The sequence below is a fragment of the Pseudopodoces humilis genome, chromosome 19, assembly GCF_049639895.1.
Source record: "Pseudopodoces humilis isolate 2021_Gansu_Grassland_sample_001 chromosome 19, ASM4963989v1, whole genome shotgun sequence".
Lineage (NCBI taxonomy): Eukaryota > Metazoa > Chordata > Aves > Passeriformes > Paridae > Pseudopodoces > Pseudopodoces humilis.
In genome coordinates, this window is record NC_142218.1 from 7,282,581 (window position 1) to 7,302,304 (window position 19,724).

Sequence of the window (19,724 nt, forward strand, 5' to 3'; positions counted from 1 at the left end):
TCACCCAGGAGGACAAATCCAGGCAAGACAGTGTTCCTATTGTGGCACGGGCCAAACCCCCGACTTGTGCTTCTGAACTCTCATGGCTGTTTGTGACTGAGCCCCAGTTCCAGGGGATTCCAGGGCAGGAATGGGCCTGTGGTGGCTCTGCTGGCACCAGAGCTGCTGGGGAGCCCATCTGGGGAGCTCTGAATCTTCCCACATGCTGTTGTCACTGCATCTCTGCCTTGTCACCTATTTCCCACACTTCCTCCTTGACAGGGACAGGGCACAGCTGTGGCAGTGGCTGGGAGCGTGGGAGCCCCAGTGCTGCTTGCTCTTCCTCTTCTTTTTTTCCTCTTCCCTCTGTCTTGTCACAATTGAACGCAGCGACCATCCAGCCCCTGCTAGGGCAGAGCTTGATGGGAATCTGGTGGTGAGGAGAAGGAGGAGGATGAAGAGTGCTGTGGCTGTCTCCAGTCGGAGCTTCCTGCTCTGTACCAGCCCATGTACTGTCTGCTGTGCTGGAGCAGGGCTCAGGAACCACAGGGGGAATGGCTGACCCAGGAACTGCCATGGGGAAGAGAAGGTCATTCCCTGGAGCTGGGATCTGTGCCTGATCCACGGGCCCTCCACTTCTCTGAGCTGGTTTTGTCGTCTGCTGTATCCAACATTATAGACCTTTTTTCCTTTGGAAAAAAGTATTTCCTGGGCTCTTGTGGGAGCTTCTCTCCAAGGCTGGAGGATGCTCTGCACCCTCCAGACCACTGCCAGACCCCGACCAGACCACACTGCTGGATCCTTGCCAACCCCTGACAAATGATTTTGCCATTTCACGAGGGAAAGGAGACATTGATTAACTCCTGTACTTGCCTTTCTGGAAAGGTTATGGCTTAATTGGTCAAACTTGGGAGTAATAAATCATGTGCTAAAGGATCAGCAGAGATAAGAAAATTTTTGCAGAATGTTGCAAAACACTTTTTGGTAGGAGGGAAGGAGGGATCTGGGTGTGCCCACCCAGCTGTGGGGGCTGTCAGCTCTTCAGTGCCCAGGACTCTTCCAGGGAAACGATTCACCCTCCAGACGGGCTGGAAATTCCCTTTTCTGTGATCAGTTAAACTCAGGATTTGCAAAATATCCTCTTTTATTTTACTTATGGAAAAAGAAAACAACAGGAAAGCCACTGTTTACTTTATTCAGAAGAAGCATTAATTCCATCTGGTTTGAAAAATGACTCTCTTTCTCGCTGGAAAGTGCTACTTCTCCAACCTAAAAGCTGTAATGGGGGGATACAGCAGATCAGCTCTCAACAGAGCAGAAAATTGAGCAAGGGAACTGCCAGGCTTGGCTTGGAATGATGCTGGAGGGAGGAAAGATTTTTGGCTCTCACAGTGGGCTGGGCCCCATGCAGGTGGGCATGGCTTGCACTGGCCACATGGGATGGGGAGTGGGCACACTCAGCTGTAGGTCACGGGGATGGGGAGCAGGGATATATCATGAAGAGGTAGGAATGTCCTGGCTTGGTGACCTTGGTGCCATTCAGGACGTGGCATTACTGGAGAATGGAATGAACTCTAGGCTTGCACAGGACAGGCTGGGCTGACTTGTCTGGGTTCTCTAGGACAATGACTTTTAAACCAAAAGGAATGGGATGGAGTCAGTGACCAGGATTTCAGTGGAGCAGGGGACAGAATTGTCAGTAGGGAAACCCATGTTGAGCTGGGGAAGATGGAGGCTAAAAAAAATTGTAGGGAGAAGTAAAGAGCAGACAATTGGGTAGGACTATGAGTGGTGACAGGCAGAGGTTCTGTGACAGGGCAGGGCCGGGGTCGGTCCCATTAATGCTTCAGTAATGACCCAGACAGGGGGAGCGTGGCGCCCACGGGGGGCAGCTGGGGCTGTAAGGAGCTCAGCGGGGCTTGGCTCGAGGATCTGGCAAAAACAAGGCTGAGGGGGGTATGAGTGATGCTCAGCCAGACTGGGATGGGTGCTGCCCTTTGCCGAGGCGCAGCATCCCGCAGGGTGCGAGCCATGACCGCGCTGGGCTGGGAGGAGGAGTGTATTTTTCTGGAACGGCCTCCAAGGCAGAGATTGCTTCTCCTCTGATGTCTCTTGATTAGCTCATGCTGTGGCTGCCCAGGGGGTGGCTGGCCAGTGCCTGGCCCCGGCAGTCAGGGTCCCGCCGTCACCCGCTCCCGGATGCCCAAACGGGCAGTGCAGGGACACGCCTGCAGGGACAGGGTCTCTGGGGACCTCAGGCAGCTTTGGACTGGGATCAGCAAGGTTGCACCCAGGCCAAACGGGTCCCAAAGGCTTCAGGACAGCGCGTTCCCAAAACAGAGTGGGAAGGTTGGGCAGGATGACACCACTCTGCTCATGTACTGGGAGGGAGAACAAGAGACTGAGGCACTTAACCCTTACAAAAGGCTCCTTTGAGCAGGAACAAGGTGCTGGCAGCAAAGAGGAGCACAGCCCATGTAGGGGGCACAGGGGGCATTCTTGGTGGCACCAGCTGCCTGTGGGCACTGTGCTGGGGTGGTGGGAGCAGCTGGAACCTGGGTGAGAAGCCCAGCAGCTGGGTCTCAGTGGGACACAACTTCTCACTCTCCTCCATGAGGACCATCCAGGTACTTCTCTTCAGGTTTATTAATGTTAATGGAGTTAGTCCCGTCTTAATGAGTGCACACAAACCCAGGGCTGCTGGGGCTCAGCCAGGGATGCAGCATAGGGATGGTAAAACCATCCAGTGGAGCAGAGACACAGCCAGTGACAGGAACATCTCACAGGTCTGCACTGCCCTGGCATGCTCCAGACACAGCTTCTAATGTGGGAACCCTCCCCACTGCCTGAGACAAGGCTGGTACTGGTAGGGATAAAGGCACTTTATGGGAGGATTGCTACACATTTGGTAGATTGTGAATGAACCCTGTGAGGTGGTGATGGAATTACTGCTGACCCATGGCAGGGAGAGCACTAAGGACAGGGAGACAAAGATTCTGGGACTGAGGGTGGGGTAAGAAGTTCCAGCATCTCACCTTTGAGCACAGGAAGTCTCATCCAGTCTGTGATCGAGACTTATGCAGCTGGACAGAAACAGCCCCATGGAGGAACTGGTTACTTGGCATTTGCTTTAGCTGAACGATCAGTGTGGTGGTTCTCCATGTAAATGATCTGGTGGGCCTTTTCAGGTGAGCAGCGTGGTCTGGGACTCTGGAGGTCCCTGGGCAAAGCCAGGCTTGCTGCTGGGGCTTCTTCCACAGAGTTCTGTGAATCTGAGTCTTCAGAGGAAAAACTGCTCTGGCTGGAAATCTGGAAGTACTGGGCAGCTTCTGCCCGTGGCCCTGCTGGTGCACCAGGTGTGCTGGGATCTGAGGCAGTCCCATGGGGCACAGCAGTAGGACATGGTGGGTCAGCACCTGGAAAGCGTATCCAGGGAGGCAGGGTGAAGGGACGCCTCCGAGGGGACCGGCTGTGCTCCTGGGCGAGGTGTCCTTCCACTCCCAGGCCGACTTTGCTCTTGGGTTTGGGATGGAGGGTGTCAGCAGAGATGTGGTGATGAGAGGATTGGGCACCCTGAGGCCCCAGCCAGCAGTGGGGCTGCAGAGACCTCTGCTCCACACCCAGCGTGGAGTCAGGAGTGGTGCTGGGCTGGGACTGTTCTGGCCCCTGGGGCTGTCCTGGCCCCTCAGTGCTGGTCTCTGGCTGCTCTACCAACCCTCTGTCCCCCAACACTGCTGGCTTGGAGGAGTCTCCCTGCCCATCAGCTTGTGCTCCCCAGGCCTCCTGCAGTTCCGCCAGCATCTCCTCCAGGATCTGCCGGGTCTCCTGGTACCTGTGCTGTGCCTCTGTCCAGGCTGCCAACCCTTGGCTGCTCTGCATCCTGCACACCTGAGCCTTCATCTCCTGCAGCTTCTCCCGGGCGAACTCCACCGAGAGCTTTTGGAAGGACGTCTGCAGGCACCGCAGTGCCTGGCCCTCCCCGCGCTGCGCCCGGGCCGAGCACTGCCGGCAGTCCAGCTTCAGCCCCGCCACCTACAAGAGGTGAGAGTGGCTGGTTTTGTGGCCACCAGCAGCACCATGTTCTGCAGGGGAAGATTCCCTCCACCCACCTTGTTGGAGAACTGGATGAGCTCCTGCAGCAGCTCCCGTTCTGCCTGCCGCCGCTCCAGCTGCTTGGAGAAGCTCATCAGCTTTGACTGGAAAAGGGCTGCAGCCACTTGGAAGGCATCTGCCTCAGGGAACGTCGTGTCTTGGACCTCAGCCGCCTCCTGGCAGAGGGTCAGGCCATGCTGGTACCGAGCCTGCAGGGACAAGAGGAAGGAACAGCTCCACACTTGGGAATGGTGCTGACTTGGAACATGTGCACAGGGGGATGTGCTGCAGGTAGCACTTGACATTGCCATTACAGATGGATGGGAAACACTTCTGGGCAAGTGACAAGAAACAAAGCAATGGGATTCTCCAAATCTCTGCTCTGCCCTTGCCTTGTTCAAAATGCAGCAAATGCACTTCCCGTCCCAGGTGGGGTCACCGTGCCTCATCCTCCCTGCAGTGTCTGTGACTCAAGGGCCTACACATCCAGGGGAACCAGAAGATCCTCATCACAATGTTATTTGTTGTCTGATGGATGCTCAGGCTTTGTAGGAAAAAGGAGCTGCATGGATGGAGTGCAGCAGGGGTTGGGGATAGCAGCCCCAGCCCAGCACACATCAAGGAACAGTGCAGCCACCCCCTCACTGGAGCAGGACTGCCCGGAGTCCCCGCAATGCTGAGCTTGACAACTGCAGTGTGACTCGACAGCTTGGGGACACCCAGTTCTGTCCAGAAGCCTCTTTCCAAACCCAAGGGGTGTCTGTCACAGAAAAGCCCCTCCAGACGTACCGTGGCCTGGGTGAAGAACTCCTTGAAGTGCTCAGTGGAGCCCTGGCAGCTGTCGGGACTCCAGTCCTCGGTGCCCATCTCCTGCAGCCGAGCCGCTGCCTCCCCATCCAGCCAGGACCCCAGCTGTGAGAGAGCGGAGCAGGGATCAGGCGGGACCGGCCACGGCAGCAGCGTGTCCACAGCACCTCCCCTTCCTGCCCCTGCCGGGCATCCCAGCCCAGGCTCAGTCACACACAGTCTCCCCTAATGAAAGTCAAAGCTCAGGCAATCCTCAGCTCCAGGAATGCCTCCAGGCTTTCGTCATCATCAAAAGCAAAGGAAACGTGACCAAAACACTCAACCATGGAACACCACTGAGGGAAACTTCAACTTGTGGCACCCTAGGACACCCAGCTCACCTTGCTAAACTCAGTCTCGAGCCCCCGAACCTTGCGGAGGAACTCCAGATGCTCCAGGCAGCTGTTGGATTGGGACACGAGGTTGTGAAGTTCTTCCTCCAGCTGACTATACAGCCCCTCAGCCAACTCCATACCGGTCCTGCGGGTTGGGAGGAGAGGGGCCATCAGTGCCAGGTGTTGCCAGGTGAGCTCATGGATGCACAAGGTGGAAGAGAGCAGTTTTCTTGCTCAGCTCCTGACCCCAGCCCTTCAGGCACCTGGACATCTCCCCAACCCATGGAACAAATGGATGGCAGGGACCACGGGATAGGAAGGTGCAGGCCAGCCCCGCTGAGAGAAGGGAGCAGGAAGGAGCAGTGCTGCCTGGATGCATGGACTATGGAGCAGCGTGGCATGGCTGGACCAGTGCAGCATCACCAGATGGGTGCAGCATTACTGGCCAAGAACATCATCACTGGGTGAGAATGGACTGGCCCAATTACAGCATGGCTGGATGAGTAACAGCATGGCCAGATTACAGCATCACTGGATGAGTATGGCACAGCCAGGTGGGGGTGACATTGCTGGATGACTACAGCACAGCCATTGGAGCCATGCACAGCCGGATTATGGCATCACAGGATGAGTGTGGCGTGGCCAGACAAGTGCGACATCACTGGACGATCACGAGCACAGCACAGCTCGCCGGGTGCGGCATGGCCGGGACTTGGCCCCATCTAGTGGCTTCTCCCGAGCCCAGCCCAAAGCATTGCTGCCGGCATTACAGTGACAGATCTGGCCTGGCCTGGGACAGGAGACCCTCTCAGGCATCTGGCACTAGTGAGGATAAGGGGACTCCTGCAATGGGCTGTCCCAGACCTGTGGTCCGTGCTTCCAGAGCAGGACCAAGCATGGCAATAGCTCAGGTTCATGGGGAGCAGGCTTGTCCTGGTGGCTCTGTCAGCCAGCAGGAGCCGGGGGTCCCTGGCATTGGCACCCCTTGAGCAGCAGAACTGTCCCATCCTACCTGATGTGGTCGGAGGCGCAGAGGCGGGCGGCCTCCCTGCGCAGCCTGGCCAGCACGAACCCACCCTCGCGCTGCACCCGCACCAGCTGAGGCTCACTCAGCACCTTCTGCATCAGCTCCTGGTGCCTCCTGATGCCCGCAGCTGCATCCTGTGGAGGAAGGGAGGGTCAGACAAGTGTCTTACCTGGGGCCTCATCTGCGGTCTCAGCCAGCACAGGATGGGTACCTGGGGCTGCACCCCAGGCAGGAGCAGAGGGGACAGGGAACAGCCCCACGGCCAGGAGCAACCAGTCTGGGAGCAGTTATCACAAGTTTTGGGCAACTGGAGTGAAATGTTGCTGTGGCTGCACTGCAGATGGGCACTTTGGGAATGTCACCAACCTGTGGTGCTGCCACTCCTGTTACCTGTGTCCCTGCCAGCGTGTCGGTGTTCCGCAGCTCCTGGATGCAGCGCTGCAGCAGCTCCGATGCCCGCCTGAGGTTGGCTGTGAAGGGCTGCAGCTTCTGTGGGGGACACACACGGTGGGTCAGCGGGGGCAGCCTACCATGAGGAGGAGGAGGAGGAAGAGAAGTGCCAGGACAGAGCAGGAAATACTGTGAGGCATTGGGTTAAAGGTGATGAAGAAGGGATTGTGGAGGTGGATGGGCAGCTGCAGGCAGGAGCAGGTAGGAAGGAGCTTGACCCTCCTGTGCTCAAAGCTGTCCCTTTCATTCCCCTCTCCCAACCCTTCCTGTTGCTTTTCCAGGGACACGTGTACGGGACATGTAAGATGCAGTGGGGACAGAGAGACACGGGGGAGGTGAGGCAATGGCTCATGGTGTGGTAACAGACACCTGGAAGAATTGAACCCACTCGCCGTGGCAGTAGGGGAAGGCACCGTCCAGCTCTGGGGGCAGCTGGGAGCTGTCGACGTGGCGGCCCAGAGCCTTCAGCGATGTCAGGGTCTCCACCTGCAGGGCACAGGGCCTGTAAAGCTGCCTGGAGCAGGGAATCACCCCCATTGCACCAGCCCAGGGGACAGGGACAGGCTCACCTGCACCCCAGACAGCCTCTCACGGTGGGAGACGAGTTCCTTCTCAGCCAGGAGCAGCATGCTGTGGATGCAGCCTGGAGAGACACTCTGTGGGAGGCAGGGGAGAATCACCAGGGCAAACCCCACACGCAGCCCTCAGGTCACCCACGGCACTGCTGGGCTTTCCTGGGTTGGCTGAGGCTGGTGAGCTCATTGCAAAGGAAAAGGCTCCCACTCTCACTGGTGTGGAAGATGCAAACATGTCACTCAGGCCATGACCTTGTCCCAGCCACCAGCTCCCTGGCAAAGAGCCTTGGGAAGAGCCTCATGAGTGAACACCTTCTCTCACACCAGTGACACTTCTCCATGTGGGGAGCATCAGGACCAATGTGGGTTTTATCGGGCATGCAAAGGAAAAGGGTGCTGTGGCAGGGGGGACCCCATAGCCCCTGGGCAGCACAGGGCACTCCTGTGGCACTACCTGGACACTGGCATAAGGACTTTGCCACAAGAGTAGATTGTCACTGCAGAGCCCATTTCCTGGTGAATTCACATAGCAGGATGCTGGAGGGCTCTTGGTGACACCTGCCAGGTGATGGCAGGGCTCAGAAGGGACCTTTGGGGATTGCATGGAGAGTGGGCACAAGAGAGGCTCTGAGGGACCCCCAAAGGGTGGCAGCACTCCCTCCCAGACAGGGGCACCCCTGGCATGTCTATGGCACAAGCACACAGAGCCCAGCATACCTGGACAGAGCGGAGGGCTGAGAATAGGACGGGAGCGGGCGGCTGCTTCCTGGCATCCACCACAACCGTCAGCCCAACATCTTTCGCTTCTCGCCTCTCACCATTCTTCACTTCTTGCCTGGCGAGGGCAGACACAGCAGGAGTGGGGGTCCTTCCCTGGGGCAGGACCCTCTCAAAGCCCCCTCCCACATTCTTCACCCACAGCCACAGGCAATGGCCTCGCCCCTGTGGGATGCCCCTGCCAAAGATTCAGAGTGTGTGCCTCTGGCAGGGGCACGGCCCAGGGTCCCGGGGATGTGCCCAAACCAGAGTGTGCGGGATGCTGGGCATCCATCCCAACTTAGCCTGGGAGCTGCCTGGGAGCCCTGAGTCAGGCAGCAGTTGGGGGTCACTGGCAGGACCTGCTGGCCCTTACCTGGGGAGGGAGCAGAGGTAGAGGATGAGCCTCGTCAGCTCGGCAGCTGAGCACCATGCAGCCCGCCAGGCACTGCCGCTGGTAGTCACCAGGAGAAGGGCCCTGCCCAGCCTGTCTGAGCTCCCTGTGGGGAGAGGGTGAGTGACCCCTCTGGCAGCCACCTGCCAGATCTGAGCACCCCAAAACAGGCTGGGGTAACCATCAGTGCTGCCTCAGCTCAGGGCCCCCCATGGTGCAGCCTCTCTGGCCCTTCTGGAGGGGGAGAGCCAGCCCAGGGGGGCTCTTGGCATGAACGTCTGGAATTCCAGAGCTGCTAGGGACATTTTTCCTGAGAAAAAGATGGGTTTTGTTACTGCTTTTTGGTTCTTGGGAAAAAGAAGGAGCCAAATGTTTAGTGTTTGGCAGCTAAAGCTGAACAGCTTCACTGGAGAGGAATGGTGTGGGAGGGCTTGGGGCGGCTGGGACTGGGGCAGCTGCTCTGCACAGGCTGCCTGCATTTATGTTTTTAATGTTTTTGCCCGGCTGAAAGGAAATTTTCTGCTTGGAGTATTTCTGGCCTTCAGCAAAGCCCTGAAACCTTCCTCCAAAACACCCTTTCCAGCAGCCTGTGTTTCCATCCAGAGGCCTCTCCTGCCCATTCCCTGGGCTCGTGGTGCCAGCAGTACCTGGCAGGCAGATGATGCCTGAGCGCAGCAGCCCAGCATGCAGGTCCTGCCAGGCTGGAGGCTCCCGACCAGCAGTGCCAGTGCTGGGCACAGAGGGACCATTCTTGCAGCTGGCACTTTCCAGGGACCGTTCCTCCACGGGAGCAGCAGTGGCTGCATTTGTACCTGTGCATGGGGATAGAGGAGAGAGAAGCTGGCGACACTCAACGAGGAAGAGGAATAGCAAAGCCCCAGCAGTGCACCCAGTAAGGTGCTGCAGCCTCACAGGATGCTACCTTTCCCTGCTGCCCTGGCTCTGCTCATCCTGGGCGAATAGATGGCTGACATCTTCTTCCAGGCCCCCTCGTGCTGGCTGGTGACTCTTTCATCCTCGGAGGCTGTCCCGAGCCACGTGCCCTTCAGGAAGGAGAACCTGTGGCTGGAACTTGGGGGGAGCCGGGGGCTCCCCCGCTGCACCAATCCCCCTTGTCCCGGCACCCCGGGAGTGGCTCGGCGGGACTGGCGGGTGAGGAGCGTGGGGCTGCCAGCCCCCTTCCTCTGCTGTGCAGGGGTCTCACGGCGGGTGGCAGGGGGCAGCTCGGAGCCGGGGCTGTCTGGCTCCTCCAGGATGGCTGCCATCAGCCCAGAGCCGAAGCTCACCGGGTTCTGCAGTGCAGCCATGTAGGAGTCACGCTGGCGGCACTTTGGGCCATGTGGCCCTGGCTCCTGGCTCAGCTTCCTCCCCAGGCACGGGCTGCAGGGACTGTCCTCTGAGCTCAGTGCTCCCCCACAGGGCCAGGCGTCTGCTCCCGCTCCCCCATTCGCCTGGGGGAGCATCTCCTCGGCCCCGGCCCTTATTCTCCCTGGAGGGCAGGTGGGCAACAGGCATCTGGTCAGGACATCCAGGTCCTCCTGGGATTGCTCCAGCAGGTCCACATACTCCCCTTCCGGGTTCTGGCTGATGATTTCACTGAGGCTGGGCACAGCCAGCATGGCTGGCTTCTTCCGCAGACCTGCCTGCTCCACCTTGATCAGTCCTGGATATCGTCCCTGGCTTGACTTCCGAGAGGTGGCCTTGCAGCCTGGGATGGTGCCCATAATGTTGTTGTAGGGTGTGGGGACATTCACTGTGCCATGGGGCACAGGTGTGCCAGGTTCTGCAGGCTCAGGTGCGGTGTCAGGAGCAGGTTCCTGCCGGGCACCAGCGGGCACACTGTCAGCTCCAGCCCTGGGCTTGTCGGTGAACTCAGGGGTGGCAATCCGGCTCCACGGCAGTGGGGTGACGCCGTTCTCGGTGGCCACCAGGCAGGTGTGCAGGGGAGCTCCGGCCCAGCTGCTGTTCACCTCCTCCAGCCACGCATTGGTGAAGAGCAGTGCATGAGTGGCTTCGGGGACAAGTGTCTTCTCCACCGAGCGCAGGTCCAAGGAGAGGTGCTTGATGGTGACACGTGCTGTGTGCTCCTCACAGGGCTCTGCTTGCAGGTAGAAGTCCCCGGGGCGCAGCAGGAGGGGGTTGAGTGGTGCGAGGTGCACAACCACCTTCTCGTGCAGACATAAGGGCCAGCCTTCATGGAGAAAGATGCGGTTAAAGTAGGGAGCCTGGGAGGGAGGAAGAACACAGCGCATGAGAGAGCCCTGCCAGCTCTGTGCCTCCCAGCCACCCCCACACACTCCTGCTGCCCGGCCCTGTGCTTCCCATGATAAGGATGAAAGAGCCTGGTGACCCCATGCACATCCCTGAGCCAAACCTTTGCAGCACAGCCCTGCAAGCCCACACTGAGCAGTGGCTATTTCCCACATGTTTACAGAGGGAAAACCCCTGCTTAAGCCTCTCTAGGATCTAAGGATCAAGACAAGATGACCCCAGAATCCCCCCCGACCTTATTGCAGGGACCACATATGCTGGACAAATCCCAGGGAGCTGGGTGTGCCATTGTCCCCTCTGCAGGGAGCAGATGGGAGGAGTGGACGTTCAGGGAGTGACCCCACAGATCAGCATGCCCACGCGGGCAGGACTCCTTAGGGCAAACCCCTGGTGTCCAAGCGTGGCTCGTGGGGGCACTGCTGTGGGGCACGGGGGCTTACGCAGGCTGCCTGCCGCAGGCGCTCGAAGAGCCGCTTGGCTGGGATGAGGAACTGGAGCAGGCAGCAGAGCCCATCCCCCTGGTAGCTGGTCTCCAGCAGCCGAAACACCTGGCCCAGGACGGTGGGAGCAGTGGCTTCGAAGGGCGGGTACAGGGCCTGGAGAGCGCTTTGCACTGCCGCATCCAGCGACCCGGCATCCTGCGGGAGGGAGACAAGTGTTGCTGGTGGAACAGTGGCCCCGCAGCGGGGACACCACACCCCCTGAGCCGGTGCTCCTGCCCACCATCCCACGCTGCACTGTGCCACTGTCGGGGCCCTGGGATGCCCACACTGGCAATGCTGCTGAGCTCAGGGGCTCCAAACCCTCCTGGGCTGGAAACGGGGCGAGCCGGGAGTGCAGCACAGCAAGCACGGCATAGGCAGGGAGTGCGGCACGGTGTGTCCCGTTCCCAGCCCCGGGCTGTGGCTAAGGAGCCTGGGATAAGCCCCGAGACAGCAGCCGCCTTGCTCGGCCGCCAGCCGTGTGGAGGTGGAGGAGCCGCAGCAGCCGAGGGGTTAAGCGGAGTCAGACCAGACAGATCGTGGGGCTGTGCCGGGCTCTGCAGCTCGCTGCAGGAATGCAGCAGATGGGAGGAAGGACAAACATCTGAAGATGGATAGGGTGTTTTGGTCCAGACTCATTGCTGAATTTGCCAAACTCAAAATTATTCCTGTATTTTTCTGGGAAGCATTCTGCTGCATTGCACCTCCCTGCACTGCCCCAGAGTGGGGTGAGGACACTGGATCTGTGCCACATGTGAACCAGCAGTTCCCAGTTCATCCTCTCAGTGCTGCAGGAGCTGTCTGCTGTGTGGCACGCCTGGTACATGGAGAGAAGCCATCCCACGGCTCCCGTGATGCCCGGGCTGTGCTCCAGGGATGAGTCTGGCACAGCTGTCAAGAGGACCCCATGTGTGAGTGGGGAAGAGGAGCATCCTCCAAGCAGCTGGGTCCTTCTCCCATAAGAGCACCCAGGAAGTCTGGTGGGATTAGCTCAAGGTGAGCATTAGTTTCAGGCAGCTAATCCCTGGTCCAGGAGCCCATGCAGAGACAAAAGGGCCACGGTTAATTCAGCTTAATTAGTTTTAATGCGCTTTAGCTAAAGCACTTTGCAGTCATGCTCTGGTTAATTCTTCATGTCTTTTATTCCGTCTTAGCACAGGAATCTCCTGCCCTTGCACCTGAAAGGAGAAGCCACAGAGCTGGGCAGAAGAGGAGGCAAGCCAGTCCCTTCTCAGGGCCCTCATCTGCCACTGTTTCCTGTCCAGGCTTTTCGTCCTTGGACCTTTCTCCCCAAGCTTTGTCTTACTGTGTACAGTTCCTAGAATGGGCTGAGACCCTGGAAAATCCCTGATGAAGGGCAAAGTCCAGCACCCCATTCCATGTTGCTCCAGTGAGGCCCTGGTGCAGCCACCTGGTCCCCAGTGCTGAACCCAGGTGGGTGCCCACCACCTCCATGCCCAACACTGCCGAGCTTGACTTCATCCCCATCCCAACACTGAGGCCAGCAGCCACAACAGCACAGGAGGATCCATCCAGCTCCGAATGCTGCCATGAGAGATGAGCCAGAATCGCCTGTCTTGCCTCCAACAGTCTTTTAAATCCTCCCAGGGGTGGTGACTCCACCATTGCCTGGGCAGCCTGCGCCAGGGCTTGACAAACCCATTCAGTGAAGAAATTTTTTTCTAGTATCCAGTCTAACCCTCCCCTGGCACCACTTGAGGCTGTTTCCTGTCGCCCTATCACCCAGGACTTCATCCAGTGGCAGGGACAGCATGAGCCAAAGTCAGGAGAGAACCAGGGACTGATGGAGGCACCAGACACAGCCCAAGTTGTGCTGGGGAATATTTTGGCCTGGAATGACTGATTAAAAATGTTTTCATGGAGTCTCACAAAGCACTTCATCACTGGGGGAGGCTTTTGGGGTAACCATGGTGCAGCAGCTCTGAGTTCATAGGCGAAGCCACATCCGGGCCGGCCAGGAGCCCATCGGAATCCAAAAGCAGCCAGTTATCCCAGTCTCTCTCCACCCGCTGGGAGGGAGCCGGAACAAAGGCATTAGGGAGCATAAGGAGATTTACATGTGCAAAGCTATTTCCATTTTAATAAGCCAAAGTGCTGTTAAATAGAGATTGATATTTCTCCCCAAATACCCATATTTTTAAATTGGTTTACATCAACAAGACGGGCTGGGCTTTGGGGGTTTTGTGTGGTAAAGTCGTTTAACCCATGCCCAAAGCCACAGGGTGACTCAGCTCCCGCTCCTTTCTCCCGCCTGCTCAGGAAGGAGCGAGGTTTGAGCCTGGGACCAGTCCTGAATACCAATTCCTCTGCCTCTCCGCAGCCCTGGCTGTCCCCAGCTTTGGCAGGACACGATGCAAGCGCTCAGCCTGGCCCGGAGCGGGAGGCCGCGCTCAGCAGAGCCCGGGGCAACGGCACGTGCGGGCTGCGGTGCAATGGCTCTGCCGAGCATCCCCTGCGCTGGCACGGCTCGCACAGCAGCTCCCGCTCGCTGCACGCATCCCCCTGACAAACTTTGCAGGGAAGTTTAAGCATGGCGGGATGCAGCCCCGCACACAGCTGCCCACGCGGCCACGTCCTCCTCCACACCTGATCCCCCAACCTCGCACTGACCTCCACCTTCACATCTGTCTCTGCCTCCCCACCCCACCTCTGCCCTGACACCCACCTCCACACCCACCTCTGCCTTTGCGCCTCCTTCCACCTTCGCTCCCGACCTCCCTCTCCTCTGCTGTCGCTGCCGCTGCCCACCCCGTGCCCACCCGGTGCCCGCGGGACCGGCAGCCAGGGGAGGGGCAGCGGCAGGGAGAGGGATGCCCCAGGAATTACCATGTTTCCCAGGAAGTGGCAGAGGGGCCGGGGGCCGCGGCACAGACCGTCCCGTCCCTCCTCCTCCTCGCCGGCTCTCCCCGGCCCGGGGCTCCCGGCCGGTCCCCGTTCCGCCGCCGGCTCTTCCCGGCGCCGGCGCCTCCGGAGCCGCGGGCGGGGACGGACAGCCCCGGCCCCCCCGGCCCCCTCCGCCCGCCGCGCCTCTTCTGGGGGAAAAAAGAAGAAAAGAAAAAAAAAAAAAGTAGAAGGGAAAGAAAGAAAGAAAGAAAGAAAGAAAAGGCGAAGAAAGCGGGAGCGGGGCGGGGCGGGGCGGGAGAGGGCTGGCGGGGGTGGCCCGGAGAAAGCCGGGGGGGCGGGGGGCCGCTTTCCTGTGGCCGCCGGCGGGAGCCCCCCGTAGGCTCCCGAGGTGCGGCCCCCCCGGGGACAGTACCCTGTGTGTCCCCGCGGGCGGGGGGCGGCCCCCGGCGGGATGGGATCGGATGGGAGTAGAGGGAGAAAGAAATCCCGAACGGGTGGCAGGGGGCGGCTGTACCGGGCGTCCTCCCCCAGCCCCCGCCGTCCCTCCGGAGCAGCTCCAGGCAGAGGGTCCTGGAACACACCGGGAACACGCAGAGCTGCTTGTGCGTGTGTGTGTACGTGTGTGCAGATGTGCTCATACACGCGTTTTGTGCGGGTGCCCCTCTTTTCCAATCCACCCAGGGTCAGTGTGAGCCCCCCGCAGTGGTCCATACGATCCATCCATGGATGGATCTCGTGGCTCCTATTCCTGAGTTGCCCCAAAAGTGCAGCAGCAGGACAGTGAGCACCCCTCTGGGGACTTTGAGCTGTTCCAGGGATGGGAAGGACCTACTGAGGGGCAGGATAATGGGATTCGGCAACCAGAATAGTACAAAAACAACCAGCATAAGAGCCAAAGCCACAGATTTGGTCTCTCCTAAGGCAAAGTGCTGCTTCATACAGCCCTGCCAGTCCTGGGCACAGACACCTCTCCCAACGCCGGGCATGCTGGGCACAGCTCTCCCAGCCCCAGGCACTGTGGGCACAGCATCACCGGCTCTGCCAGCCCTGCATAACATCCAGCACTCTCAGCCTCTCTGCGCCTTGCTCAGGCTGGAGTCATTTCCACTGTTGCATTCGTGGGAATGGGCTCAAGGCCGGGGCTGGGAAAGAACCAGGGCGGGTGGGACGGCCACAGCGTGGGCTGCAGGCTGCCGGGGCAGACTCGCTAGTGAACATTTGTCCAGGGATCAGCGAGCGGCCAAAGGACACGCTGTGAAAACAAGCCGAGACGGGAGGAGGTGCAGCTGGGCTGCTGGCGTGTGGGAGGGAGGACGGCGCCAGCGAGGCCTCTGCATTTGCTTCCCATTTCCTCGGGAGCTGGTGAGAGCCCTCCCGCTGCCCGCATGGATCACGAGTATTGCAAGGGCTCAGGCATCAGAGGTCGTGCGGGTGGGCAGAGGCTTGGTCGTGGGTACCAGGCTGGGGTGCCCAGCGGAACCCACCGCAGGACTGGCCCTTGGCTCCAAGCCACCATCCCAGTGCCAGCTGGGACCAGCTGGGCAGCCCCCTATCCCAACCAGCAGCCAATTGCTCCTGTAATTGTGTTAGTTCACCTACCAGCTTCAGGTTTTTCACAGCTCCCCTGGGTGCAGGGGAAGGTGAGCTCAAGGCTGTGACCTTTTTTAATTGCATGGTCACCTCTGAAATGCACCCAAGAGTTGTGGCTCTTGCATCTCTTAATGGACACCAGGGCCAGGAGAGGGCGTTGAGGGCAGGGAGGAGGACAGTGTGACTGTGTCCTGGCATCAGCACAATGGATCAATTCCTCTGTGATACTGGTGAGCAGGAAGGGACAGATGTGGAACTGAGGCCAGAGGGACCCCACCACCCTGCACCCAGAGTAGCACCTCCTCATCTGCACCTTGAGGTGTCTCTTGCCATCTGTGCTCAGCCGAGCCAACCTGCAAAGGTAACCAGCAGGTCCAGCTTTGCATCTCCACATTCCCCAGAGCAGTTTCCCATGCCCTCCAGCCAGTCTCAGACAGCAAGAGTGGGAGTCAGGGCGCTGGGGAGAAAGTCTAGCAAAAGGCAGAGCTTCTGGAGGCCACCCGGGTGCCCCTGGGGCTCCTCACCCCATGAGCTCACCCTCCTCTGCTGCTCCTGTTCTCCATGTCCTGTTTGTCCCGAGCAGCTGCTGGGACAGGCTGCAAGGGCCTCTTGCCCTGCCCCTCTGCCGGCACAGAGCCACCATTCAGATCCCCCAAGGCTCTGCCCGAGGTCACCATTCTTGCATTTTTATTTTTACTTTTCTGCAAAATCAACCCCTCAGCTCTCTGTGTCCCCTTTTGTCTCCCATGAGGCCCCCAGACTGTCACAAGCTGGCGTGCTGCGAGAGGAGCCCGCCTGTCTGGGGGAACGCAGCCCTTGGCAGGGGGAGACACACTGAGTGCAGTGCTGCTCCCAAGGGTCCCCTGGGATGTCACTGAGATGTTGGGGTAGAGGGAGGGTGAGAGCAGTGAGCCCAGCATCAGGGTTGGTCTCTGGAGCTGGTGCTTGTGGGAACGCTGGAGGCTCCTGCCCACATCCAGGGGCCATCCCCACATCTGCTGCTGGCTGTGCCCCACGGGGCTCTGGCTGTGTGAGCTCTGGGGTCCCCTGGTGTCCCCGCTGCCTGTTGGATGAAGTGGTCAGGGCTGGCGTCAGCAGTGACCCCATGCTGGCCCAGAGCCCTCCCAGCTCCAGGAGCAGCTGAGGCTGGGTCATGCTGAGCCTGCAGCTGGAAAAACAAACGTGGAGGAGCCCCCACATGTTCTTCAGCTGTATTTTTAGTTGCTGCTGGGTCAGCGGCTGTCAGAGATGTGGAGGTGGCAGTGGACAGCATCAGGCTTTGGCACCACACGTGGTGGAGTGGGCAGGAGCCGCAGCTCCCCACACCTTGATGACAGGGTTTCTCCAAGCTCTGGTCAAGTCCCTGTTGGTCTAGGGCCAACCACAGTTGCCACTGGTCCTGACCACAGCCCAGTCCTGTGGGTGACAATAGACTTGTCCTGTGTGGAAATGGGTAAGGGATGTTTTATTTTGGGCTGACAACTTCTCTTTCCAAGTTCTCTCCAAACCCAGCCACGCTGCTCTCACTTTTCTTGCTGAGTCCATAGGTTTTCCTGGTACTTCCCCAGCACACATACACCTGCCGGTGGAAAGCTGGAGAGCCGCAGCAATCATTTCTGTGGCACTGGCACAAGCTGCCCGGGGAATTCCCAGGCTGGTAGTGCCACCAGGGAACACAGATGTGTCCGGATTTCCTTGCAGATAGCAAAAATATCTGGTGTGCTTGCTCGCAGCCCCAGTCCAGCTCCTGTTGTCCCTGGGTAGCCCCAGCACGTGGCTGCAGGGTGGCTTGAGCCATGGCATCATGAGAAACATGTGGAAAGAGCTGGGACAGGATGGGGAACTGTCCACACGTGCTGAGGAGCGTGTGGGGCCAGAGGGACTCCTGCCCTGGGGAGCAGGGGGTGGCTTACGGACAGTGGAGAGAGGGGTCTTGACCTGCAGTGCTGGGCAAAGGACAGCAACAGCACAGGACTCCTGCAAGTTCCTGTTCTCCTGGGCTCGTGGTTCCCATCTGACCATTCCCATTCCTTCTCCAGCAGCCTGGGGGAGCCAGCCTTTCCCCAGTGGAACAGACCCCACATTCCCAGAAGAGGCAGAGCAGCTCGGCAGCAGAAGCCTTTACCAGTCCAAAGGGTGGGGTCAGGCAGGGCAGGGTTTCATGTTCCATCCTCTCTGTCACCACTTGCAGGAAGCACTCCTGGGACCGGCACATATGTTGAGCTTTAGATGTGGTTTTGGCTGTTCCTTGCTAAACACGGTAGTGTTTGGTCAGAGTTCAGCTCTTTGAAGGCTTTTTTTCACTTCAAAATTTGCTCAAAGCCAGGGGCAAGACTTCCTGGTTTTGCTTCCTCTCTGCATTATTCCCTATAAAATTTCATTTCTCCTTATGGAACAGTTCTGGTTCCCCCACGCTCCTCCTGAACTTCTTGAATGTTGTTTTGACACAGGTCTTCAGAGAGATGGGATTGTCAACATGGGAGGTTTGGGAGCTCCTGCTGCAAACTGAGCCCGACCGAGCTAAGGGCTGATGATGGGTGACAGGGAGAGTCACAATACCAAGGAGGCTGTGAGTGTGGATTTGGCCTTCTGCCTTTCTCCTCTGCTCTTGGATGTTTCTTTCTGGGCAAAAGGAGCTCTGAGCAAAAGGAGCTCAGCCCATGGGCCTCTAGCTCCCAGCAATGGATTGGGTTGGCACTGATGGAGTCACAGCCTGTGGGTGGTGATGGTGGGTGCCTCTGGGACACAGCTCTGCCCTGGGTCATTTGTCCCTCTCTGCTGGCACCATCCTTGCCACATCCCTGTTTCCCAAGTCCCAGAGCTGACAGTGAATGCAGTGCCTCTTTCCAAGGCTGTAACCACTCATAAAAGCCCAGTGAGCATTTCCTCGGCATCTGCCAGGCAGCCTGCAAGTGACCCTGCTGAAAACTCGTGGGACAAAAGGCAAAGGGGAACAGAATGCCTTGATCTCTCCATCTTCAATCTCCACGTGCTGAGTTCCTCCAGTATGGACTCCATGATCTCATCCCTTGGGGTCTCCTGAGGCTGCAGCATGGAGGGATTGCTGTGCTTGAGCAACAGCAGCATTTCACAACATTTTTGTTTGGCTCAAGGACGTTGCCTCTGGCAGTCAGGACTTCCCTGGATCCTGCATGAGATCTGCCTGCATCAGCAGCTGTGGGTTTCCTGTGCCTGGACCCCAACAGGAAATGAAAGTAACTCAAGCATTTCTTCTTCCCTCACTTTTGTCCTGCGAGGAGAGACCAGCCAGCCCAGCTCTCCTGGCTGGAGGGGCTCAGGGGTGTTCTCCCCTCACACCTGCCTGGCTGCACCCAGCTCCTGCCCCTATCTCCAGCCATCGTGACAAGAGCTGTGACATATCAGGCCTCAGAAAGTGCTGTCTTTGGAGCTTGATCCTGGGCTGATGGATGTCTCCTCCTGTGCATGGTTGCTCTGTGCAAGAGCCCTATGACAGGGTCTGGAGGTGCAGGGCACCCCACTGAAGTTGCCCTGGTGCATCTGCCCAGCCCAGGCAGGTGCTCCTTTGCCAGCCCTGTTGGGTGAGGGGGTCCCTGGGGTCTGCTCACATGAGGTGACAAGCTGTGACCTGCCTTCTTTGGCCACTGCTGTGCCCCAAGGCTGCTCTGGTGCCATTGGCAGGTCTGTGGTGTGACAGAAGCAGCTCACAGAGTAGCCAGGAGAGCCATGGGACAGAGATGGAGAGCAGCAGGGCTGGGACACTGCTCCTGGGCAGCCTGGGCTGTTCCCAGCTTTTGCCAGGTACAGGCTGCAGGAATATGGCTCTGTCAGGCTCAGCTGGCAGTGCCAAACCCAGCTCTGCTCCACTGAGGATGCCACAGGCAGGGATTGCTGGCACTGACAGAGAGCTGGAAACCGGGCTGTTGCCCCCCAGTTTCCAGTGCCCCTTCCCTGCCTTTGGTGAGAGGCACCAGGTGTGCCTCTGTACTGGGCCATGCCATGGTGCCAGCAGCACAGCGGAGCAGGGCAGTGGCCAAGCAGGAAGTCCTGGGGACGCCCCCCATGGCTCCACACACCACCCTA

At 58.9% G+C, this 19,724-nt stretch overlaps 1 protein-coding gene across 1 annotated transcript; it reads right to left on the reverse strand.

Moving 5' to 3' along the window:
- Nucleotides 1-1,165: 1,165 nt before the first annotated feature.
- Nucleotides 1,166-14,710, reverse strand: KIAA1755 (KIAA1755 ortholog). The gene is made up of 15 exons (XM_088064758.1): nucleotides 14,587-14,710; nucleotides 14,055-14,260; nucleotides 11,166-11,363; nucleotides 9,377-10,679; nucleotides 9,102-9,266; nucleotides 8,437-8,560; nucleotides 8,022-8,139; nucleotides 7,299-7,385; nucleotides 7,099-7,215; nucleotides 6,670-6,768; nucleotides 6,265-6,413; nucleotides 5,259-5,397; nucleotides 4,861-4,983; nucleotides 4,089-4,280; nucleotides 1,166-4,011 (listed from the first exon to the last, which is right to left on the reverse strand). Exons 1-15 carry the CDS (start codon nucleotides 14,708-14,710, stop codon nucleotides 3,094-3,096), a joined length of 4,062 nt encoding a protein of 1,353 aa, XP_087920884.1. The 3' UTR covers nucleotides 1,166-3,093.
- Nucleotides 14,711-19,724: the final 5,014 nt, after the last annotated feature.

Coding starts and splice junctions, on each gene's coding strand:
- KIAA1755 (XM_088064758.1), bottom strand. CDS start 14,710: ATGAGCACATCTGCACACACGTACACACACACGCACAAGCAGCTCTGC. Junction 7,216..7,298: donor AGAGGCTGTCTGGGGTGCAG/GTGAGCCTGTCC, acceptor TGTGCCCTGCAG/GTGGAGACCCTGACATCGCT. Junction 4,012..4,088: donor TCATCCAGTTCTCCAACAAG/GTGGGTGGAGGG, acceptor CACCTCTTGTAG/GTGGCGGGGCTGAAGCTGGA.